The sequence below is a fragment of the Trematomus bernacchii genome, unplaced genomic scaffold (genome assembly GCF_902827165.1).
Source record: "Trematomus bernacchii unplaced genomic scaffold, fTreBer1.1, whole genome shotgun sequence".
NCBI classification, from domain to species: Eukaryota; Metazoa; Chordata; class Actinopteri; order Perciformes; family Nototheniidae; genus Trematomus; species Trematomus bernacchii.
Genome location: NW_022987689.1, coordinates 10,747,781 through 10,773,520, shown reverse-complemented (window position 1 = coordinate 10,773,520; position 25,740 = coordinate 10,747,781). Strand labels below are relative to the sequence as shown.

Genomic DNA, 25,740 nt, shown 5'->3' with positions numbered 1-25,740 from the left:
ATGATCACTTAAACCGCATGCTATAACCCCTTTACTGGAGATCCTGGACCTGTCAGAGGTCAGAATGAGATCAATGGTAGTTTGTGTTGTTTCACATACCCGGGTGGGTTGGGTGATTAGCTGGCTGAAGCCGTGCAGATCACAAATCCTACTGAAGGACTTGAAGACGGACGTGTCTTTACGTTGCATATCCGTGTTCCAGTCTCCAATAATAATTGTCTCTACATCCCCCACATCAGCCAAACACCCATCTAATGTATCATAAAAGTCACTCTGTTCCGGTGGTCTATAGATTGTCCCGACTATTACAGATTTAGCATTGTCAAAAAGAATTTCAACCCACACAGATTCAATATTTTCATGATGCAGGTCAGTACGGTTTTTGAAATTGGTGTCTTTATGTATGTACATGCAGACACCACCTCCATTCACGTTCCTGTCCCTTCTCACTACAAGATAATCTTCAATTTCAATCTCTGAATCTGTAATGGAATTGTCCAATTTGGTCTCAGAAAAGCATAATATGCTTGCCTTACCGTTCATGAACAGTTGCCTGAGTTCAGCCAGTTTGTGTCTCAGGCTGTTAGTGTTCAGATGAAAAATATGATCACACTGGTTGTGTTGTTCTTGTTGTCTCCTGTCCCACGTCAGGAAGGCCATACACCCAAGAAGAGCCCTGCCCTCCCTGTGATATAAAAAAAAGGCAATGTACAGAGATTAAATTAGTGTAAATCTTCACTTGAAACTTTTGTCAAAAAAACAATCATGAAAGAGACAAACCTTTTCTTTAATGTTCTGCTTAACAAAACACAGGTCCATCTTGTGTTCAGTTGCCACAGTATGGTTCACTCAGAGGAAAATATAAACAAAATCTAGTTTATATTTTACATAATGATTGCAATGAAATCACAGCACGTAAGCATTTATAGAGTCAAACACGTTTTATATCAGACACGGGAAGCATTCAGATCTGTAAATTCATATGAAGACATGGACTTCATCTCAGGCTGATTGTACTTTACATTTTAGATCAGTGTTAGATGTTTCATAAGCTCAACTTGCTGTATTTGAGTAATGATCAGACTAACAACAACATCAACAGGTACGGGCCTACTAATAGTTCAATAACTTGTGCTTTCATACTTTCTTTCCACAGAGATTTGTCTTTAGGTTAAAGATAACGATAAACCATGTATTGATATTTGTCTCTGCTGCACATTGTGATTTATCTCTAAGCTAGCAAACTGAAAGTTGCGTGTTATACATTTCCAGTTTAATACCAGTTATATATATCTACAGATTCATATTTATATTTATGTTAGAGGTGAAACGTGACTGCGTGTACAAAATGGACGTAGAGGATTCCATGGTTGCTATGGTTTGACGCAGGACTAGCGTCAATATCGGATCAATATTTAAACCATAACAACCTGAAAACTACCTGAAGACGGTCACGAACATATTTTCTCCGCTTTCACTCGACGATTCTTCCAAATTAGCGTTTCTACTCAAGTCTTTTTACATCCCGAAAAGAGTCAGAGACCCCCTGAGAGTTATTACAGCGAGAAAACACACTTTAATTATGGAAAATGTAAGATTTCATGACTTTGAAAGTCCCCGTTGTTTCCAATGTGCTTTGCCGTCGACATTTTCAGAAACCTCACAGTTTAATGATGTTTATCAAATCATTTAGTCTCCTGTAACGATAAGTAGGCCTACCATTAAACACTGTAACCATCAGATTAAGGTCAAGTATGCTACTGTGACGACTCAATTAATAAATCTTTGCATTAAAAACTACCAAAAATACACATGCATTCATCAAAACTAGGCTATATGACAATATTAACAAATACATGTATCTAATACAAATCATTTATATTAACTTTTTAGGCTATATCACCCAGCTTCAAGCTGAAATACATTAATATTGTAACTTTGAATGTAGCTAATTAAAGTCACTCACTTTAACTTAGCATTATTTCCATCATATGCCAACCGCATGTGCAATATTATATGTTCAAACAGTAAACAGACATATGCTTATTATATAATATTGTACACACACGTCACATATGTGTCACTAAAGCACAATATTAACTGACATGAGGGCCTAAAGGTGGGTCTTGTTTTGTTACCGGACCTGTCTTGTCTTGAGGAGGTTTTCAGACTTTGATTACATGTTTCATGTTCCTTCATTTATGATTTTATCTAACAACCACATCCATCTTTGGCAAGTTAATCTTCCAGCACATAAAACTAGTAATAACACATTTAATTTCCATACTACGACATGACTATATATTAGAACATCCTGCAGGTACTTGTAAAGCCTCATCCTAACATGAGTGTGTGTTGTTGCAGGGTCGAGTGCCCGTCCTCCCGCAGGACAACCAGACAGGAAGGAGAGTCTCTGCCCGCCAGAGGAGGCCTGCAGTCTGCAGACAGTGTCCCTGCTGCAGGGACGACCAGGTGAGACATCTGATCCACAACTCTGTTCCTTTGAATTGTACACAGTTTAATCCACAAGATTGTTTGACTGTGGAGTATATTGTCAATACTAAATAGTTTGAGACTAGACAAGGTCCATTGTACAGGACTAATGCCCCAAATACTCACATTTCAAGTAATCCTCTGCAGTGCATCTGATGTAGATGTTTCCTCTTGTAAAATGATAAAAGTATGTTGTTAAGTAAGAAGTTTACTAGAGTCTGACATCCTCTCGTGTTTTGCTGACCTTCTCCAGGTGCCACATACAAAGCGCCGGCGCCCTGCTGCTTCTGCAGACCTTCCCCAGAAAAGGAAGCAGACCTCCGCTGCTCTTCCTCCTAAACCTGCTGACCTGCCCCCTGTCTCTAATGTGGCCCCCAGCCCCCGGACCTCCACTGCTCCCCTGCACCTCGACAACCCTATCAGGATCCACAACCGCTCAGTCGAGGAGTATCAGCTCATCTACCATGAAGTTGTGGATAACATGCTGAGGTACGTTGTGTCACAAATAAAATGAGTCAGTTCATTTACAGAGTTTAGACTCTCTTAGAAATCTATCTCTCTGTTTTCCTTCATCATAAAGATTTATTTTGTGTTTCTCCTCTCAGGTTCCCGAACGGTCTCCTGCGTCCATATAGTTTGGGTCTGGGTCGTCGTATCAAGCAGAAGCTGTGGGAGCGACTGGACCGTCCGATGTTCACAGAGACAGTGGATGAAGACGGTCTGGTCCATGTGGACGTGTCCTACGGTGCTGGAGTCCAGCCTCCGCTCTTCAACGTGGATGTTTCTGGTGAACCAGAGCCCGAATATCCACCAGCAAAAAGGGCAAAGCACTAAGACACACTCTCATAAGCTGACATGTCTAAATAACACTGTGCTTTAAGTTTAGTTTAGTTGTTTTAAGTTTCATTTGAGTAGTTTTAAGTTTTAAGTATGGCAGTTAAGTTTACGTTTATTAAGTGCAGAGATAAGTCTTTAGTGCCAAGCATAAGTATTAAGTGTTAAGTCTTTAGTTTTAAGTATTTAGTAATAAGTATAGGTATACAGTGTTAAGAGTAAGTGTTTAGTTTAAGTGTTAAGAATAAGTATTTAGTGTTAAGAGTTAGTATTTAGTTTGAGTTAAGTTGACTTTCATTGATCTTAATGTATCTCACCACTGATGAATTGTCTTCCTCTGAATCAGTTCATGCTCCTCTGTTAACAGTCTTCTCAATCAGCTTCAGCCTCAACAGCAACAGTTATCACCTGCCAGAACACCTGCTCCACCCTCCAGGCTCCACCTGTTACTTCTACCATCCACCTCAGACAACACATCAGCCTTGAGCTGCAGCCTGTTCCAAAAACTCCTCTCCACCTACAGCCGCTGTCTCTCTGCTGCCTCCATCCTCTACCAGCAGCTTCAGCAACAAACTGCTGCCTCACTCTCCACCTGCAGCCTCTGTTAGCAACCTGCAGTTGTTGGGTCCAGCTGCAGGTTCTGAAAGACAGCTTCAGCCGAACCTGCACCTCCACCCTCTGTCAGCAACCTGCAGCCAACTCCTCCACCTGCAGGTTCAGACGAACTGCTGACGGCTGAACCTCCATCTACAGCCTTTGCCAGTGCACCTGTGCCTACACCTCTCGAAGTGAACTGCTATCCGAGCCTCCACCCACAGCCTCTGTCAGCAACCTGCAGCTGCTGCCTCCACCTGCAGATTCTGACAGATCACTGCGGTCAAACCTCCATCTACAGCCACTTGAAGAAGACCACTCCCCCTGAAGATCCCCACAGAAAGCTGTGGTCAAACCACCACCTACAGCCTCTATAAGGAAACCTGCACAGATGTTATCCTACTGCCATGTGGAGACCTGAGTGGAACAGCAAGGACCAGAGAAACACACGCATATATAGTCCTTCAGTTAAAATGCAAAAATATATCTGTGTTATTAAAGCTGGCTTTCTGTTTACATTCTGTTCACTTGTTCTTCTTCTCACAGGTGTTTTCAAACATTGTGTGAAAGACTGAGCACACACTCCTCAACATGAACCTGACTGACTGTGATGATGCCTTCATGAAACAGAGAGAGCTCCTCTTCCTCCCAAGTTGTACGTACAGTATAGCAGTATGATATATTTCTTAACAACACACTCTGAGTGTATTGGGATTCTGAATGGAAGTTCGGTGATGAATTATATTTGAATGAAACACCTTATACTTCCAGATCTACCAGGAGCTGATTCAGGCCCCTGAGGACAACTCCTTCTACAACAGCTCTGTTCCAGAGATGCTTCCTCCTCCTCCTCCACATCCTCCACCTTCACCACCCCTGCGGCTGAACCTCCACCTAGCCTCTGTCAGCAACCTGAACCAGCACCTACACCTCTCGTACACAATTGCCATCCAAACCTCCACCTGTAACCTTTGCCAGCCGCCTGAAGACACCTCCTCCACCTGACGATTCCCACAAAAAGCTGGGGTAAACCTCCACCTTCAGCCTCTATAAGGAAACCTGCACAGACGTTATCCTACTGCCATGGTTGGATCTAAGTGGAACAGCAACGACCAGAGAAACACTGGTAAATATAATCTTTGAGTAAACATGCAAAAATATATCTGTTTAAAAATAGCATGCCTGGGCTGAGCTGGGCTTCTGTTTACATTCTGTTCACTTCTTCTTCTTATCACAGGTGTTTTCATACTGTATGAAAGACTGAGCACACACTCCTAAACATGAACCTGACTGATTGTGATGATGCCTTCATGAAACAGAAAGAGCTCCTCTTCCTCCCACCTGTACGTACAGTATAGCAGTATGAGACATTAAGTAATGGGATTTTTGATGGAAGTTTTCTGATGAATGCTATTTTAATGCAACACCTTTTCTTTGTGTTTTCTGCAGGCTTTGTTGGACTTCCAGATCCAGAGATGCTTCATTCCTGCCCCTCCCCATCTCTGCAACCACTAGCAGTTTCTGCGCAAGCCAATTAATTGAAGTCCAAAGATTGCAGAGACGCTCCACCCGAGACTTCAGTGCCTTACTTTTCCAACAACGCCCCCTAATACGACGTCCAATGTGCTCTTTTACTGTGTACTTTAAGCCTCCGCACTGTTTTATAATAAATGAACTATTGTCTGCAACCACCTGATCAGTAATTTGAGACCAGAATAATTAGTATAAAACAGATCTTAAGGATATGATTGTTTGTGTGTGTTTAAGTTGAATTTTGTTCCTTTGTCATGGTATATTAATGATTAGTCACCCCTTATTTAGGGTTTATATTATGGAATTAATAACATTAACACATTCACTTTCTAGTAATTCATCATGTCTGCAATTTCTTGAGCCATATGTACAAAGACATCTGACACAGAATGTAATTTACTGCAATTACGGCTATTTTAGCCAATACAACATTTCCACAATCTCCTTGAAATGCGTATTAAATAAATAAAAAGCGTGTTGTTTCAATTTTCCAAAATAAAGTTTATTTTTCCTCTACATTTAAGGATATGAACCAAATATACCAAGAGTCACAATATGTCAAAGCCAGACATTGAATTATATAATAGCCCACTATATATGTACAGTTGAAATAATACAGATAACATATTCACACCAATTAAACAATTAAACAAATGCTAAATAACTTCAATATGAAGTGGGTTCAGAGATGATCAATACAAGGATATTCAAGAAACAGTTAACAAACAGAAAATTATTAAAGAATATTTTGTTAGAGATTGATGAAACATTGTTAGAGCAGCTTATGAAATAATAAGTCATGAAATGTGAAATTCAGTCATTTAAATATAACACTATATAAAAGGAGAAATGATTGTGTGAAGTCAAACAGCTAATCGTAACTACAGCATGCCCCTTTTTCAATTTTTGCCACATTATATACACATCCAGTCTCTTTTAGGCAGCTTTTTGGACAGGAATAAAGACATTGTGTCCTAGCATTGCAAACTCTTATGTATAACGTCACCTGTTTGTTCTGTCCCTTTCAAACATACATTGAAATTGAGATGGTCAGGTACTGGAATAGCACATACACTTTGAATAGTACAGTACGGTAAATCCAGGGAAATGTTCTTAACAGCAAATATATAAGAAACACATTGTAAACATGTACAGGAGCAAATTTCAAGATTGTTAGGGCTTTAGACATTAGTCTGGTATATACAAAATATATATATTATATATATATATAACTATAACAACACATCCAAAGCAGCTCCAAATATAATGTCTGGCTGAAAGTGTCCCTCTCTATGGTTGTTGCTGGTATTGTCCCTCTGTGGCGGTGTAGAAGTCGTCCAGGACACTCTGCAGGTACTCGAAGGTGGGCCTGTCTTCAGGTTTGTGCTTCCAGCAGGACATCATGATGGCGTAGAGCTCGTCAGGACAGCTGTCAGGCTGAGGCATCCTGTAGCCGCGCTGCACCGAGGAAATCACCTCTCCTTTGGTCATACCTGAGGAGAACACAGGCAGGTGAGAATATAGGAGTGTTTAGAGCAGGGGTGTCCCAACTACGGCCCGGGGGCCAACTGCGGTCCGTTGTCCATTTTAAATTGGCCCTCAGCTAATTGTAAAAGTGTAATGGAATATGGCCCACATCTGAAACTTGTGCTTTTCTTATATTGCACTTCTTAAATATGTATATATATATATATATATATATATATATATATATACATATATTTATAAAACGGACAAGTAAAATCAAGCAATCTGATTGGTTCTTAGCCGTGGTATACTGAGCGTATACCACGGGTAGAATTGTAAGTTACTTTTCACAACAAGTCAGTATCCCTCCGCGTCTGAGATAAACAGTATACAGTTGGGCTGCAGTTTGCTTTTCAAACTGGAACAAGAAAGCAGCGGAGAAGTAACCGGGCAGAAACCCTCCTTTTTACGCAACGGTCCAGACATAGACATCAAACGGCAAAAACATATTCAGTGTGCAGTTCCTTTGGCATTAGGGCAGGGATATTTAGATACTTTTCAAGGTTTGACATAATGAATTGTGCTACTTTTAAAGCAAGCAACGATGTTTTCAGATCTGTAATCAAAAAGGTCCGCAAAAACATTTAAGAATAACTTCGACCTCCGGGGGGGGGGGGGGTCTTACTATGGAGGAGTGGATGGAGGAGTGGATTGAGGAGTGCCTATCTCCAGAACAAAAAGCACCTAAACGACGACATGTAGAGCTACGTGAAGAGCAGGTAGACCAACTGGAAAAGTATCACCATTCAAAAGCTTTCTGATGCGGGTCTTGAAACAAAGCAGAGAAATTATGACCGTTAGTGGCCACAGGTGAGAAAGCTCTCTCCAGAGCTACTGGAAGCCGAATCTCGGGGACCGGAGAAAGTGGAGCAATATTCTCGCCACGCCAAGCACGCTTCGCGTCGGGCCGAACCACGCCCCTTAGCTGTGATATAATGAGCATATACCACGGCCTGTCGTGAGCTATTGCTTAAATATATGACACAGTAGTATTCGTGTGTTCATGTGCCCAATGTTCAAATAAATTCAGTCAATTAAAGTTGAAAACATTTTCTAACAAATCTTAGTTGATAAAAAAACGCCCAATAACTTACTTACATATCAAGCTTCAAATATACCTTTCCTCTTTCCCCTTATTATAAGCAATCTGAGGCTTCTGTTTTAAGAGATGAGTTGCCAACACTTTTTTGTAACTAAATAAATGAAACCCGATAGAAAGCTGTGATGTAGGCGTTTTTTTCTCTTTAAGCATTTCAATTATCAAGAATAATTTACCTACATTTGATTGATTTTGCTAACTTATAACTTAACTTATGAGGCAATAAATCTCACCTCTGGTGGGGGGCCCAACCCTTTGTATGCTTTTCTGTATGTGGCCTTCAGTGAAAAAAGCTTTGACACCCCTGGTTTAGAGGGACAACACACATACCCTATATACCCACGTAGTCATTAGCTTGAGTAAATAATCACCAGTAGAGGACGGTAGATCTTCAAAACACAATGACTCCAGAATTGTGGAAACCTCTTTTACTGTAGTCACCACGTTTGTCTTAGTCAAATTGTTCGTTATAAGTAAAAAAAAGAAATTCTTTATTTCTCTTGCATATTACTTTAATTGACAGTTTTATATTTATCACAAGAACACAAAGTAAGGAAAGGCACAGCTACGCAATTTATTTAATAGTATTTTGTGCATAATTCAAAGATTATAACACTGTAGTTTAAAAATGTTCAAATAATATAAGTAGTACAAATAGGCTACTTAGGTTTTTTTTGTTTACCTGGGTAGGGGCATTTCCCGTATGTTATAATCTCATAGAGCAGAACTCCGAAGGACCACATGTCTGACTTGATGGTGAAGGATCCGTAGTTGATGGCCTCTGGAGCCGTCCACTTAATGGGGAATTTGGCTCCTGAGGATGACATGGTAAAAAACATTAAATATGCCGTTCATTTAGTATCTAAATTTAAATCAAATTCATCTGCTGAATGTAAAAAACTCCATATTTCCACGTGTATGACCCATACTGTCAATGGAATATGTAAATGAAGGTCAGAATAAAAACCTGCGTTTATTTTTAATGTTCCTATGAAGGGCGTTTCAGTGTTTCCTGGTTCCAGGTCAGTAATCATCAGGTTTATGATGACACATAGATACATGTTCACACACTAGACTGGTGTTAGTATGAAAGGAGAAAGAATGGTTTAAACCCATGTTGGTCACTGAGTGGTTTATTTTAGCTTGAAAAAGTAGAGGAACTGGCAACTGAAACCAAAAGTCTGGCTCTTGAAACACACATAGGTCATGAATTCTACTTCTTACTCTCAAAAGGGGATTTTTATTTTAGGTTTTTCAAAAGTATCCCCCTGGGAGTCAGCTAAATACTGAAAAATAACAATGGACATTCAAACAGAAAAAGTGTACCCTCTCTGGCAGAGTATTCGTCGTCCTCTATTACTCTTGCCAGTCCAAAGTCAGCGATTTTGCAGAGCAGACTCTCTGACACCAGGACATTGGCTGCTCTCAGGTCTCTGTGGATATATTTCTTATCCTCTATATACGCCATGCCCTCTGAAATCTGCAACAGCACAAGAAAAATATGGTAAGCAACAATGTCAACGTAAGAGATAACAAATAATTTAAAAAAATGGTCTAACGTGAAGTGCCCAATTCTATATACCATTTCAGACAAGTCTATGGGTGACACAGAAATTCAGTTCAAACTAGTGTTGATGGCAGTAGATTTAAAGATATTGTGTGAATTACTTCACTATGAACTGAATAAAGTGTCTTCAAACAGTTCCTTGGAATAATATAAAGTCATAACATGTGGATTTGACTCATCATTATTTTTGACATCTTATCAACAAAGAGATTAATAAAAAAAAAAAAATACAGCTCAAGTTCAAACCCAAACGTAGCAAATAATCCCAGTTCCAGCTATTTGTATTGGTTTTACTAATGCTGAAAGCAGAAATCTGCAAACCAACATAGTTGTTCTTATCATACTTTATTTTATGGTTATCTTATCCATGCTTTACCAACTTAATCAAGTTAGTATTTAACCTTTAGTCACACACTTATGTGTAGGAAAAACATTGTCAGCAAAGCTTCCCTTTGCAATTCTGTAATGATGTCATAATAATTTTCTAAAAGGTTTCATCTAAAAATTGCCAAATTCTGGCAACATTTTGTATTTCTTTAAAGGAATTGCTCCATTTACATCAATGTAAATGTTCAACTATTATCAATTCATTCAACGAAACTTAATTGGTGAAGTGTCCGTTTATTGCTTTTGGTTATGGTTCCTCCTTTCAGTTCAACAATGGAAAAAGTTATGTTACATGTATGTCTGTTTCACAATCATGGCAGAGAGTGAGCATAGGAAAAAGCAGCATATTGCGGTCAGTGTGCAAATCACCTGCGCTGAGAAATCAATGAGCTTGGGCAACTGCAGTTTGCATCCTTCGTCACTCTTTAAGAAGTCTAGTAGGCTCCCTAAAACAAGAGAGAATATTTACAATGTTAGTTTCTCGTGTGTCCATGCATGTGGTATACTGTATAGGCTACTTACATGTGTATCCTTGTTTGCATTTTTGCTAATATAAGGTTTTTAGAAGTAATATAGAAAAAGTTTTTTTTTACTAACCTGCAAACCTCCTCTGTGAAATACAACCATAGGTCAATGTGTGATCACATGACTTTTTATGTCACAATTCTAAACTGCTGACATTTGCACTTCTTATTACTGGATGATTATTCTCTATCTGGACCCTGAGTCTGTAATAACGTTTTCATTCATTCATTCATGGATGGTTAATTATTCCTACAAGCCGGCACAGAACTATGGACCACTGTGTCACCGTGAGATAAAGAGACATGTGCCAACACAGAGGATAGCATGATAACATAAAACCATTACAAAGAGACACAAAAAGACTAGACTACAAAGACACAAAAACAACAAAAACAAGTGATGCAAAAAAGTCATGAAAATAGGCACAAAAAACAAAAAAAAGCAACGACAAAGAGATGCTAGCTGACCAAAAAACGCCCAAAGAAAAGTAAATCCTGGGAACCAAAAACAATTACAATGCAACAAAAAACAAATGCAGTCTCAAAACAACTACAAAGAGACTCAAACAACTACAAAGAGACTCAAACAACTACAAAGAGACTCAAACAACTACACAGAGACTCAAACAACTACACAGAGACTCAAACAACTACACAGAGACTCAAACAACTACACAGAGACTCAAACAACTACAAACAGACTCAAACAACTACAAACAGACTCAAACAACTACACAGAGACTCAAACAACTACACAGAGACTCAAACAACTACACAGAGACTCAAACAACTACAAAGAGACTCAAACAACTACAAAGAGACTCAAACAACTACAAACAGACTCAAACAACTACAAAGAGACTCAAACAACTACAAAGAGACTCAAACAACTACACAGAGACTCAAACAACTACAAACAGACTCAAACAACTACAAACAGACTCAAACAACTACAAACAGACTCAAACAACTACAAACAGACTCAAACAACTACAAACAGACTCAAACAACTACAAAGAGACTCAAACAACTACAAAGAGACTCAAACAACTACAAACAGACTCAAACAACTACAAAGAGACTCAAACAACTACAAACAGACTCAAACAACTACAAACAGACTCAAACAACTACAAACAGACTCAAACAACTACAAACAGACTCAAACAACTACAAACAGACTCAAACAACTACAAAGAGACTCAAACAACTACAAAGAGACTCAAACAACTACAAACAGACTCAAAATGACAACATTTAGAACAAATTACAGAGACTTGAAATGACTTCAACATGACTACAAAGAAACACAAAATGGCACAAAGGGGGGAAAAAAAGAGACAAAATAATTACTGTAACGAACATAAGAGTAACAAAGTGACAAAAAAATGAGCACAAAGAGAAACAAAAAAGACGAGTACCGACGCTGTTATCCAAGGAAATGTTATGTAGCCTTTTCGCATTTCTGGTATACTTGCATGTCTCTGATCATCAATATGCTACATTTTAATTTCTTCACGTATGAAAATCTTCCATGTGTTAAAAATAAAGCTCATTTACCATTTGACATGTATTCTGTGATGATAAAGATGGGTTGTATCTTGGTGACGACAGCGTAAAGCCGCACCAGCCTGTCGTGCTGCAGCGTCTTCATGACGTTGGCTTCATCCAAGAAGGCTTCCACCGTCATGGTGCCTGGCTTCAGCGTCTTCACCGCCACTGTTGTTAAGTTGTTGTAGTAAGCTGAATGTGCAAAAAGTGAAGGAAGAAGGGGATTTTATTTATACATAAATATATTTTTGTGGAAGTAATAAAACCAGCTGCTTGACATGATCATTGGCTCAGTGGCTTTTATGCTACCATGAACATACTGTAGGAGAAAATCAAACTTTTCAAAACCATTGACCATTTACCCATTAAAACAACTTTGGGAAGATTAAATTGTATCTTTTTAATCTTCCATAAACCAATCATTACTGAATTTTCTATGAAAATTGTTGTTACAAAATGCAAAACACATGAAGTTACACTATCAATGTGTGTAAAATCGTTTTTTGCAGATAAGTGCATAAGATGTCACTGAAATAAAAAAATATTTGAAATGCCAAATGATTTGCTAACATCTGAAAATGTTTTAACCTGACTGCACTGATCAGCTTAGTGATAGACAGTCATAGCCTACTAGGCCAAGGAGTTGGTAGAGTATGGCCATAAAACTGCAAATCTATGCTAAAGGTCACAACTAATAAAATGTATTTATTCAGCTTATAGTAAAAGCCTGTGGTGACTCTAGTATGTTCAGGAAACTGACACTGATAGTGGTTACTTTAATCCTTTTCTGTCTGTGGTAAAACAATTTTAGTAACAACCTCTCCACTCTCTTCATACTATAAGGTCTAACAGTTAGTGTCTCTCAGTGTTTGAGCCATTTATTTATTTACTGTCAGAAAACCTGTTGCACTTGGTTTATCATATTAACTTTTTTTTTCTCCCATTCTGGTTATGAATGTAATCCAAACACACCCCTCCACAGCAACGGACATACATGGATGATTCACATTGCCTTTTTAAGTTTAAAATGAGCCTTGAAAAAAAGTTGTAATACTATAATTTGTAAATATTCAGTATTTTCTCAGACTAATACCTAGAACAAGGCACCTACTTCCTGATCATTCCCCACCCACAGAGATAACACCTATATCAAACACATGTTTACCACAATGTATAAACTTCCCTCATGTTTCAAAAATGGGTTGAATTAAAGTTTTGTGTAAGTGCTAAAAACATCGAAACCTGTCTTTTGGCAAAAGTAAGTATCAGGCCACAGCAATGTTTGTTCATAAACTTTGCAATGAATCTATTCCCTCTCTACACACCCTTTTCTGATAAATTGGATGTGTGTGTGTGTGTGTGTGTGTGTGTGTGTGTGTGTGTGTGTGTGTGTGTGTGTGTGTGTGTGTGTGTGTGTGTGTGTGTGTGTGTGTGTGTGTGGGGGGTCTTCACCCCTTTCAACTCCTGATGCAAACCCCTTTAAACTTGAAAACATTTCCTAAGCAGATGATAACAAGCTGTTGGACATATGAAAATGACCACTCTTTACTTTACTACAGAGGCATGTATGGAAACATTTTTGAGCATATTTACGGCATATTTTTTCAGTGACCATGGGATGTGGGAAATGCGTAAGGTCAAAGTACAGGAGAAATCCTTTATTCTCAGAGATGGTTGCTAATGTAGGTATTTTTCTAACCCTAACCCTAATGCTAACCCTAATGCTTAGCAATTGGAGTGGCATTTAGATAGGAGAAATACACTTGACTTTTAATTTTCCATTGCCATTAGTATCTGTTTCAAACGTACAGTATACGGTGTATAAACATATGAACGGGACTTTGACAGTTGGCTCCTTAGCCCCATTCACTACTGGGCAGACTCTGGCTCCAAATGACGCCACCAGCACAAAATGGCAGCGGCTGTATCCAGGATATTTTGGCTTTGTTTTTTGTATAGTGGGAAGAAGTGGAGACACGCTGTCTATCTATATATAGTGTAAATAGTTTTAACCAAAACGATGTAATGCACCTATTGGATAACAAAAGTAGGATGTCGTTTTTGTTTTAATTAGGGGGAAATTAGACATTCCTGCACGGTTTACTTTTGCAGCACCCTTGTATATGTGTGTGTGCGACAAGAATGACATACTCACCCAACCAGACATCTCCGAACTGCCCCGATCCTAGTTTCTTTACCATCCTAATAGAGTCTTTAGAAATCTCCCAGGCATCTTTATCCCACGGTTTCTGAGCTTTGGGTTTCACACATGCACGGTCCAGTTTACGACACAGGCCATCCGGTTTGTCTGGAAGGTGAACACACACACAGTCATGACTAAGGTATACTTGCATTACTGTTCAATTTTATGAATAAAACATTATCTTTAAAAACCTTTTCTTTAAGTGTTTATATCGAAATCAACCATTGGTACGAAAGATGGGGTTGGGTGAGTTTTTTGAACAAAAGATTTTAAGTGGATCCATTCCATAGATTTGGCTACTCACTCCGGTAGTGTTTGATCAGTGCACCGATGTCACTGAAGGAGATTTTAGGAGAGATGTAGAAGCCGCCGTTATCCAGCATCCTAATCTTATAATGTTTGACTGATTCTATCCCGTTGGCATCAAAGTCTCTGATGGACAATGAGTAACTTCCTGTGAAAAAGTAAGCAAGTAAAAGAGTGAGTTACTAGAAATGGAGCAGGAGGAAATCAATATGTTGATACATTCCCATACCTTTTTGTGTTTCACTTTCCCTGATGAGATAAGAGCCTGGTTTGTTTGCAGGTGCCAACAGCTGCCTCTCTGCATCCTTTCTCGTGATGTCCTTGAAAAACCAGCTGCAAAGAATATGAAAAAACACTGTTTTATTAAAGTGGACTCCACCCATTATTCAAATCACACCTTGGTTGGGTATATAGTTGGGTTTTACATTGCTTTTCTTTAGCTTTATAATAGGATGGTGATCAATTCCAACATCCTTTAAAAAAAGAAGCTGTTATTGAGAAATAACTAAGGATTTGGTTTGAGCTACTTACTCTTCTGTTTCGATGGTGTCAGCTTGGGCAACATAATTGCACGGGATGAATCCTTCTTTGTTGGTGACCAATGACACTGCTTTCCACCACTCCCCGTGTCTGTTGGAAATATCAATTTATTTAAGCATGTTTATCATTTGGTTTGATTGGTGTTTATACCTTCTAGACCTTTTTGTCATAAAGTTATAGGCCAATCTCTTGAACCCTGGTTTTCCGTTAAATGGACGGTGATTGAAATGGGAGTTGTGGATAATATATACTGGATAAGAACCTCATGCAAACCCACTTGAACAACTATGTCTTTAGTTTTCTCAATAAATCTGCGTACTTCATTGTAATTATATGAAGCTAAAATTAACAGGACCAATGTTTATTTGATGGATGCACCACTATATCAAACTGTTTCATGTCTTAAGCATTATTAGATGAGTACTTCTTCTAAAATAGTTTGGTACAAATTGAACTTTTGGATCTTCAGTAACATTTAAAGAATGCTCTGTGAGTTTGAACTCTTTCATGATGCAATAATCTGCAATGGCATATTAGATCAGTGGGTCATTCAGGGTTTAGGAGATAACAGTGCCCATTTTGTAGCTTGGGTAAGCATTCATCTTTGGTCCCCAATTTTTTATAAATGTTCATAAATGATGAATAACATTACTTCATGTTGAATCAGTCTACCATCAAAATCAGACACTCACTCCTCCAAGATTTTCATATTTTCTCCTTTCTTGAATCCTAAGTCATCGGGATGCACAGCTTCATACGGGAAAAGGCCGATCACAAGTTTACCAACCCCTTTGTTCTCTAAGAGAGGAAACATACAAAATTGTACATGTTGGACAACAAGATGGATAAGATATCAGAATGAAAGAGCTCTGTACAAGCAACTTCACAACGTGACTTTAGATGTATTTATGACAATATATTTTCACAATAATGCATTAAAAAGAACAATCACAACCTTTAGTTATATCTCACACAGGCTCCGCCCTCTACTGGACTCTATGGGTACTACTCTCATCAATGATACGCGAGCGTTCACACACTGAAGTTGTATAAACGTAGCCGGCCAACCTTTATATATACAGTCTATGCGGCCAACCAGGGCGAGCCTACCTGAATGCGCGAGCAGGCACACAGTATATAATGCGGCCACGCCTCCTGACTGTCATCCTTTTCTCTTCAGCGAGCAGGACAACACCTGACAGAGAAAAGTAAAACGTTTGAAAGAAGAAGAAAGAAGAAGAAAGAAGTTATCATACCTTCATGGAGTTGTTGGGCGTCTCACTGATTGCTCTTCCGCAAGATGCCCCCACCTCACCGGATCAGAGCGATTATTTGGCCGCAGCATCGGCCAAATTAATATCCTGGTCCACGGTGTGGCCGCCGCTGCTTGCAGGTTTTTGCTGATGGGAACTTGGGTCCCCTTCGCAGTGCGGGTGCAGCGAGCCGTTTGGCTGATGCAGAGCGGAGTGCACGTGCTGGGGTGTATGGTTTAACCATGTCCTGGATGTAGGAAGGGCCAGATCCATTCACAGCACGGTACGCAAGTACCAGTGTCTTGAAGTGGATTCTAGCAGTTACTGGAAGCCAGTGAAGGGAGCGGAGGAGCGGTGTGGTGTGGGAACATTTTGGAAGGTTGAAGACCAGACGAGCCTGCTGCATTCTGGATGAGCTGCAGAGGTCAGATGGCACATGCAGGTAGACCAGCCAGGAGGTTGACGAGAGCCTGGACCAGAAGTTGCGTCGCTTTCTGGGTCAGGAGGGGACATATCCTCCTGATGTTGGAAAGAGTGTATCTGCAGCAGCGGGTTGTAGCAGCGATGTTTGCGGTGAAGGACAGGTTGTTATCTAGGGTCACACCCAGATTCCTTGCAGTCTGAGTCGGGGAAACAACAGAGGGGCCGATGTTGATTGTTAGGTCAAGAGTGGGACAATCTTTTCCAGGAAGAAAAAGCAGTTCAGTCTTGTCAAGGTTGAGCTTGAGGTGGTGAGCAGACATCCACTGAGAGATGTCCGCTAGACAAGCAGAGATGCGTGCGACGACCTGGGTTTCAGAACGGGGAAAAGACAGAATTAATTGGGTGTCGTCAGCGTAGCAGTGGTGTGAAAAACCATGCGGGCTAATGACCGATCCGAGCGAGTTTGTGTACAGAGAGAAGAGGAGGGGACCAAGGACAGAGCCCTGAGGGACCCCTGTAGTTAATTGACAGGGGTCAGACTCTGACCCTCTCCAAGTTACCCTGTAGGTGCGGTCTTTGAGGTAGGAGGTGAGGAGGGAAAGTGCAGAGCCTGAAACTCCAAGTTCTTGGAGAGTGCGAAGGAGGATCTGATGGTTCACCGTGTTGAATGCAGCAGACAGGTCCAAAAGGATGATGACAGAGGAGAGGGAGGCTGCTTTAGCAGTGTGCAGTTCCTCAGAGACAGCAAGGAGAGCAGTTTCTGTGGAGTGACCTGCCTTGAAACCAGACTGGTGCGGATCGAGAAGGTTGTTCTGATGGAGATAACAGGAGAGTTGTTTAAAGACAGCGCGTTCAAGTGTTTTAGACAGGAATGGGAGGAGAGAGACAGGCCTGTAGTTTATAACATCGGACGGGTTGAGAGTGGGTTTCTTTAGGAGAGGGTTTACTCTTGCCTCCTTGAGACTGTTTGGAAGGTGACCAGAAGTTAGAGAAGTATTGATGAAATGGGTGAGAAACGGTAGAATATCAGGAGCGATAGTCTGAAGGAGGTTTGAGGGGATAGGGTCCAGAGGACAGGTGGTAGGACGGGCAGAGGTAACGAGGGTAAGAACCTCACTTGGAGAGAGAGGGGAAAAGGAGGTTAGTGTGTGGGTGAACGGTGGGTCTGGTGACCCAGTGGTGACTAATGGTGAGTCGGAAAAAGAAGAGCGAATATCATCAACCTTTTTTTCAAAGTTTTTAACAAAGTCGCTTGGAAGAAGGGAGGAGGTGGAAGGGGCTTCGGGGGGTTCGAGGAGGGTGGAGAAGATAGAAAATAGTTTTTGGGGATTGGAATAGGAAGAATGGATCTTATCTTGAAAGAAGGTGCTGAGAGATTGAAGATGAGAAAGAGGAGAGGAGATATTGATAGGTTAGGAGGTTGTCAGGGTGTCTAACCCTAACCCTAACCCATTTGCGCTCAGCTGCCCGAAGGATGGTTCTATTAGCATGCAGTGCGTCATTTAGCCAGGGAGCAGGAGGGGACTGACGAGCCTGCCGAGATGTGAGAGGACAGAGAGAGTCCAGAGAGGTTGAAAGAGTCGATGACGAATCGAAACCTAAGATCAGATGCGGACCAGACAGACTCAATACAAAGACATACTCTGAGGTAGTCCATCATCCCAGAATAAACACTACACAAGTCAACACCAACACCACACCAAGAAACAACACCAAAGAGAGGTTCTGGTGCATTCTGAGAAGTGTACTTTATGTCCATTCTACTCAAAAGTGTAAACATTTGGTCATCAGTACTCTGGGATTTTAACACTTTGGTATTTGCTGTGTGGGGTTACTGCATATGCGTCGCCTGCAGAGGTGGTTTGCCGGCCTTCATTTAGATCCCAAGAGGCACAAACGACGTCTGGTGACCATCCCTCCCCCCCTCAGTGGAGAGCAGCCTCCGATACTGGGGGTCCCCAAAGCATCTGCGGAGGAGAACTCCACTGGGGCGGGTGACCTCCTACATCACGGTGTCATCACAGAGACTCGGCACATCAACCTTCTAGAGCTGAGGGCAGTAGTGTTGGTCCTACAGCACTTCAAACCCTTACTACAGGGCAAACATGTGCTGGTGAGGAGCGACAACCCGGAGGTGGTGAAGCAGATCTGGGCCCAGTTCGGGAAAGCGGAGGCGGACTTGTTCGCCAACCGGCGCAACAGCCACTGTACCCTATGGTTTTCCCTGGCTCGGCACGACAATCCACCCTTGGGGGTGGACGTGCTTGCACACGAGCCATGGCCAAGAAAGCTACTCTACGCCTTTCCACCGCTGCGTCTCATTCTCCCCCTCCTGGAGAGGGTGAGACGGGAGCGATTGTCAGTCATCCTGGTAGCCCCAGGTCGCCGCTCGGCACCGTGGTACGCAGAGGTGACACAGATGATGGTGGGCCAGCCCTGGACGGTTCCTCAGGTCTGGGGGGCGTTGTCTCAGGAAGCAAGTGCAATAGGGACGTTACCCACTCTGGGCCAACCTCTCCAGGCTTGGCTCCTGAGAGGGACAGGCTGAGGCTGGAAGGACTGTCTGTCTAAGTTATTCAGACTATCCAGGCAGCAAGAGCAGGATCCACCACAGCCTGTTACAGGATGAAGTGGTTGGGATTCCAGCGGTGGTGTGAAGAAAGGAGTCTAGAGCCTCTATCGTGTATGTTGGGCTCTATTCTGTCCTATTTACAGATACTGGTGGACAGGGGGCTGGCTCATTCCACAATGAAGGTGTATGCAGCAGCCATCTCGTCCTGCCATGAGGGATTTGGCGGCAGGTCAGCCTTTAGTCAACCGCTTATGGCGCGTTATTTGCAGGGGGTCAGGAGACAGCGCCCAGTGGTGCATGTCTCCACCCCGCAATGGGATCTGCCATTGGTGCTCGAGGCTCTGGTCACAGAACCATTTGAACCTCTGGAGCTCTCCTCCCTGAAGGCACTATCATTGAAAACAGCTTTGCTGCTTGCCTTGACTTCGGCCAAGAGAGTGTGCGAGCTGGCCACTCTGTCGGTGCACCCGAGTTGCCTTTTGATTCGGGGTGACCGTAGCGGGGCGACATTTAGACCGAACCCCTCCTTTGTTCCCAAGAACCTAAGGAGTTCGTTCAGGTCGAGGGCTATACAGTTAGACGGCTTTAGTCTTCCACCCCATATTGGGGACAGGGAGGCTAAATTGCACCTCCTCTGCCCGGTGCTTGCGCTAGCATGTTATGTAGGGCGCACGACTTCCATTAGGCGCACTGAACAGCTGTTTGTGTGCTTTGGGGATGGTGTGGGTCAGTAGGTATCTGACCCCCCCCTGGACATAATGCACTTATGTTTTCCCATGCTCTTTAAGGACCCGGGAAACATGGTGCGCAGTAAGCCCCATACAGGGCTGGATGTGCCTGTGGGCGGGCGGGGAGAGCCTTCCCCACTACGGTCCATGCACACTCTACACGAGGTAAGTGTTAGTCACTTGCGCTGGCACCTGCAGGGTGGAGCTATGGGCTTATTCAGACCAATAAGGCTCTACCCAGCCAAGTAAGCTGCGGTCCCAACTTCTCCACGGTCACAACCGGATGAGAGGAAGTTGGGGTGCGGTGGCTGTTAACCAAAGGCCGGTCAGGGGCAGTGTGATGGGTCGATGTTGTAGACGACAGGGCGTTTATCCATCGGGGCTCCACCCACTGTACCCATAGAGTCCAGTAGAGGGCTCTATTGAACAGATGGGTTTTGAGGCCTTTTTTAAAAGCCTCCACAGTCTGTGGTGCTCTCATGTGCTCGGGGAGAGCATTCCACAGTCTGGGAGCAGCCGAGCAGAAAGCCCGGTCTCCCATAGTACGGAGCTTGGTCCTGGGGAGTTTGAGGAGGTTGGTTTTGCTGGTTGGTTTTATGCTGTGACTATTAATCCCTCAAGTAGATATAGACAGTTTGCTAGCCTCATTTATCGACTTGTTAGCAATTTCCTTTTTAAGAAATAGAAGCATCATTATTTACATCAGGGGTATTTAAGGACGTATTTGAAGTCGTACAACAAAACCAACATTTCTTGTGTTAACCACAAACCTAATCTCAGGCATCTAACTAAGATTCAAAAAACAAAAAAACTACTGTAGGTTTTAGGACTAGTTCGGGGGTTACCCATTATTGCACTATTTTGCAATAATGTGTAATAATTTGGCTAATTCAGACTGCTGAAGCCTCATATTAGTTTCAGCTTGTCTTGTAAACTTTTTTTCCCCAAAAGAATGATAACTTGTCAAGCCTTTCAATTGAGATATGCGCATGTTTGTACTGAGACTGGCTTTGACTCTGAACTCTTTAAAGGGGCCCTAATATGCTCATTTTAAGGTGTCATATTTGTGTTTTGTGCCTCTATCGTGACATGTTTACATGCTTTGGGTTCAAAAAGGTCTTTATTTTTCTCATACTGCCTGTGCTGCAGCACCTCTTTTCACCCTCTGTCTGAAACCAGAGCCCAGTCTGCTCTGATTGGTTAGTTGGCCGGCTCTGTTGTGATTGGTCTTAGGGATGCCCCGCCTCTTATTGCGTACAATGTGTTGGAGCTATGTTACGGAGGTATGGGGAGGTGGAGGGTGATAGTGTGGGAACTTTGGGATTTTAGCCTTTGCAAACCATTTACAAGAACAAAAATCTATTTAAGACACTTCAGGAAAGGGAAACCCCGAAAAAGCTTTATAGGGCCTCTTTAATAATACCACGTTGACATTTGCTAAGTTTTACTGAGTATTATGGTTAATGATTTATAGAAAAGGCAAAAACTTTCTGAAAATGTGTTTTTACATAATTTTACAAAAGAGAGTCACAAAGAAAAAATGAAACAAGAGAGAGAAGGAATGCGGCATACCTTCCATCTTTTGGAACACCTGACCAGGTAACAGGGAGTCCTGCAAATGCAGAGCAAAGAGTTGAACAGAAACAATGAAAATATAATACATATCTGGTCTATCAACGCTTCGTGAATACAGACTTTCACAAACTAGACTCAATCGTGTGCAATAGAGAAGTTCTGTTTATTAAGAAATATCTGAGTCACTATTTCTCCGAATCATTAGGAGGGGGTGTATCTGCCTTGTGTAATGCTCTCATGAGAACTGAATAATTCCGCTTTTATGGCATTCTCCACTTACATTTTAATTCACCAGGGCACATTGAAAAATATAACATACATGATTGTTATGCTATGGTTTTTCTTTGATACTTTTCAGATTGTTATGCCAGAGAGAAATCAGTATCTTGTTTTCTAGAACTGAAATTCAGTTTTTACTCAGCCCAGATTTCGGACTACTTACTATGTTGTTTTTTGTTTTGGAGGTGGGGTCTCTGACATAGTGCGTGTTGTCGGTACGTACAGGCTGCTCGGAGATCTTCCTCTGCACACCTCCGTTTGGACTTTCGCTCAGCGTGGACTTCATACAGCCCATACTGCCTGCAGGGGGAAGTGAGACAAAGGAAGAGTGACTGTTACACATTAACAGCTGCTGAAACAAACAACACTTTAAATGTTTGCTACCAAACACCTGTGATTCCTTGGCTTTTGAATGTAAAAATAACAAAGAACCTAACCAGTGACTTTAATTTGTACTTTTGCTTCATTATTTGGTGTTTAAACAAAGTCAAAGAGGAAATGGACACGGAAACTCTAAAGCAGCAGCAGCAGGTGTAGAAACAAATCTTTCGACATGCTATCCTCAAATATGAATGAAATGGTCTTTATAGAACCGTCAAACTGATAAAATCTCTGTCAAAAGACTTTCCTATAATGCTGTATAAATCAGAATCATGATATTAAAGGAAAGCCCAAAATTACCTCCTGATCCAGAGGGGAAAACATTGAAATTGAGAAGTTAATCTTTTGAGATTGAAACCAAGCAGCAACCTACGGGTCTGAATAGTAAGGCCAAAGTGAAAGTGTTTGAGCTTGCCATTCCTCTTATATACAACAGGGGTAAACTCCAGTCATGGTTGTAAAATAATTGTGATTGTATAAAAGTCGAAACAATTATTAATACTACTTTTCACTTAATTTATTTTTCTTCATGAGTTTATTGTCTCTATCAATAGTTCAAGTCTTCTTCAACACAGTGTGATGTTTATTTTTTTTAGGGTTTCAGGGTGGGGATGTTTGTGTGTTTGTTTTAAAACTAACCCGTTTCAAAGTGTTTTTGACGACACAAAAGTAAATTTTTTACTTTTCAGTTGCCAGAAAATGTATTGAACAGCATTTGGTTTTACTTTGCTCTTTCCTCTTGTGTCATACTTAAAGATTTGTTTTATGTATTATAATTTGGGTTATTATGACTTTAGGCTATTTTCTCAAAGCTCAAAAGATCAGACACTCAGTACATAACACCTACTCAACCAAAAATGAACCACTAAATCTTTACCACTAAAATAAAACGTTTCCTGCGTGAAAAAAAGGCTGGTAGTTCAGAGAAGGTGTTCTAGATAACAAGTATAATAAAATGTCATGGTGTGTAGCTCTGAAATGTGAAATTACAGTTTATGACGTTTATACGTTATGTCTTCTCGCCACGCTGGCAGCATGATGATTGCAATGTCTGAGTTGGCAGTGGTGATAAGTGTGTGGAGTGTCTCTGCAATGATTTTTTTACATTACATCAAATTGTCACTTGCTGTTTTATAGTTTGAAGGGAAGCAAACACCCAATGTGCTCGAGTGCAAAGTTATAAACTCATTTGTTGCGTGAAAGTGCAGCACAGATTGCATTAATAACAATGTTGCTGATGATGCTCTCAAAAATGTAGTAAAACCACTTTCACATCCTCCAGATGCTTGTGTTTCTTTCATTTTCATTGCTGTAGCCTATAAAAGTACATTTCGGACAGGATATGACGGATATAACACAACAATATACACATGAATGAAACAATTGATACATGATTATGTGCTGGAATTATGTTAGGCATGGGAACTGTGTATTGACTGATTGATATGGTGAATCACAGTTACAATGTTACAATGCCACACAATTGTTGGCCTACTTTTGTTCCAGAGCAAACTAAATTGCTCATACAGGTTTGAGTAAAATAATGCAAAACAATAGCGATGCATCTTAATTACATTCAGGTGTCAAGAGCTAGTGAGTAGCTACTCAAGAACTGGACTGGACTGAACGGACTACGACATCATTTTTTCAAGTGTAAGGACTGAAAAAGTTACGCCATGTTAGCACAAGCAACAAAAGCAATAACACAGCAATTGAGATGCCCGAGTTGCTGTTGTGTGCTCTAGCGGTTATCGAACAAGAGCAAAAGCATATGATCAGTTATTGGGTTGCTAAAGAAAAGTTGAGATCGCTGCTTGTCACAATAGTTTTGCGGAGATCAGTGTCTGACATGAGGTTGTGTTCTTTGGGAAAGTCTTGTATCCTGTTGCATTAGCAGTGTGAGAACAATAGCCATGCTAGCTGATGGTGTAGCCTACTTGGGCAATGCTTTTCTTTGTTGTTAATTCTAGCAGGACAATATGCTTTCTCAGACCATGCAAACAATGTTTATGTCAGCAGCTACAGTATGGACGGTAAGATTAGTTTTTATGGGAACATGAATCTCCGTTGAGATATTTTCAGTCCAAACCAAGTGGACCGACAAACATTTTCAGCTATAAAAAGAGAGGTAAATAAAGTAATGTACTTAAAAAAAAAGCATTAAACCTCCTATAGAACTTTACCTTTGTCTATAACAAAAGTCTGTGCTGGAACCTAGATAAAGGTCTTAGCTCCTAAAACTAAATAATAATGAAGAATGCAAACAAAAGGGTGTTATGTGACCTTCAGATTATGGTGAAGGACTGACCTTAATCTTTCTGTTTTATCAAGATTTCAAGCACTATTGAAATCAAAAAAGGGACACACCTTAAAAAAAAAAGAATTGGTGCACAGTACAATGTGTTGTTTACTTTTCTAAATTGAAGTTTATATAATCCAGATGACAGAAAAGTTGCTTATATAGTTGAATAAAATAATGTGTTGTTAAGAATGGCAGTTTGTTACTGGTTTCGTGCTTTATTGGTTCAGTGCCTCTGATATATTTTTAACTTGACAGTCAGCAAACAGCAGGAAACCAAGGGTCTGTACCGATTAGGAGCTAACACACACTCGCTTGCACACACACGCACGCACACACGCACGCACACACGCACGCACACACACACACTGCTATGACCACGAACAAACTTCCTCCTTGGACTGAGCAAAGGGCTGGAGTGGAGGCAAAATGAAAGGAAAGTATGGGACATAGTCCACTGGAGAATTTGATGCACCTAAATGATAAATCTGATCACATGTACTGAGCTGTTCAAATACAGTTACACCAGTGATTTATACAACTTATAAAGTATTATTACCAAACAGCATTTTCAGTATGATGACAAACCATACTTGTTGGTTCCTAAGTCTATGGTTGTGAAACAGTCCATAACTTTCAATAAAAACTCAACTATAACTTTAAAAAAAAACGTTGTTTACTATAAAGTAACTTCATTTGAGTCAAGCCTACATTTATATATATACCTTTTTCCATAATATAAACTCAATTACATCCTATCTTCTTTACCTTTATGGGTGTGTATGAACAGCTCTTACTGACCTGGCATATTTCTGACTGATGTCATTCACACCTCACATGCATGTGTGCTTACCTCTCTTAGTGTGTATTGTGGTTCACGAAACAGTTCATCCAATATGAAGAAGTCTTTTAGTCCTCAGATTTCTTCTCTGTGTTTTTCGTCAGATTGACTGAAGGCTGGTGAAGTGTTTGGCTGTGTGCGTTCTGGGCGACACGGACTCTTACATTCACCCACCAGAATGAGGAACTTAGAGGAACTGGTGGGGGTTTTTTTTCTTTCTGAAACTTCCTG

The 25,740-nt window shown here is 40.9% G+C and overlaps 1 protein-coding gene and 2 long non-coding RNA genes across 5 annotated transcripts; 2 read left to right on the top strand and 1 right to left on the bottom strand.

The window, feature by feature from the left end:
- The first annotated feature begins 812 nt into the window (after positions 1–812).
- Positions 813–4,792, top strand: LOC117488379. Its single transcript, XR_004556518.1, has 5 exons — positions 813–1,102; positions 2,365–2,472; positions 2,747–2,982; positions 3,099–4,576; positions 4,693–4,792. It is a non-coding gene; the product is annotated as an uncharacterized LOC117488379 (long non-coding RNA).
- A 177-nt stretch (positions 4,793–4,969) lies between these two features.
- LOC117488381 lies at positions 4,970–5,655 on the top strand. The gene is made up of 3 exons (XR_004556519.1): positions 4,970–5,047; positions 5,159–5,264; positions 5,371–5,655. It is a non-coding gene; the product is annotated as an uncharacterized LOC117488381 (long non-coding RNA).
- Positions 5,656–5,934: 279 nt separating this feature from the next.
- Positions 5,935–25,679, bottom strand: lyn (LYN proto-oncogene, Src family tyrosine kinase). Of its 3 annotated transcripts, none has more exons than XM_034137905.1 (13): positions 25,522–25,679; positions 22,152–22,288; positions 21,707–21,746; positions 15,851–15,956; positions 15,150–15,248; positions 14,848–14,951; positions 14,617–14,766; positions 14,265–14,417; positions 12,119–12,301; positions 10,404–10,480; positions 9,407–9,560; positions 8,763–8,894; positions 5,935–6,947 (listed from the first exon to the last, which is right to left on the bottom strand). In XM_034137905.1, the coding sequence occupies exons 2-13, from the start codon at positions 22,281–22,283 to the stop codon at positions 6,745–6,747; spliced, it is 1,533 nt and encodes a 510-aa protein (XP_033993796.1). In that variant the 5' UTR covers positions 22,284–22,288; positions 25,522–25,679; the 3' UTR covers positions 5,935–6,744. The 3 variants fall into 3 exon arrangements, with proteins under 3 accessions (XP_033993796.1, XP_033993797.1, XP_033993798.1); XM_034137906.1 differs by having other exon boundaries at positions 22,212–22,288; XM_034137907.1 differs by lacking the exons at positions 21,707–21,746; positions 22,152–22,288; positions 25,522–25,679 and adding an exon at positions 16,415–16,656.
- Between the last annotated feature and the right edge of the window lie 61 nt (positions 25,680–25,740).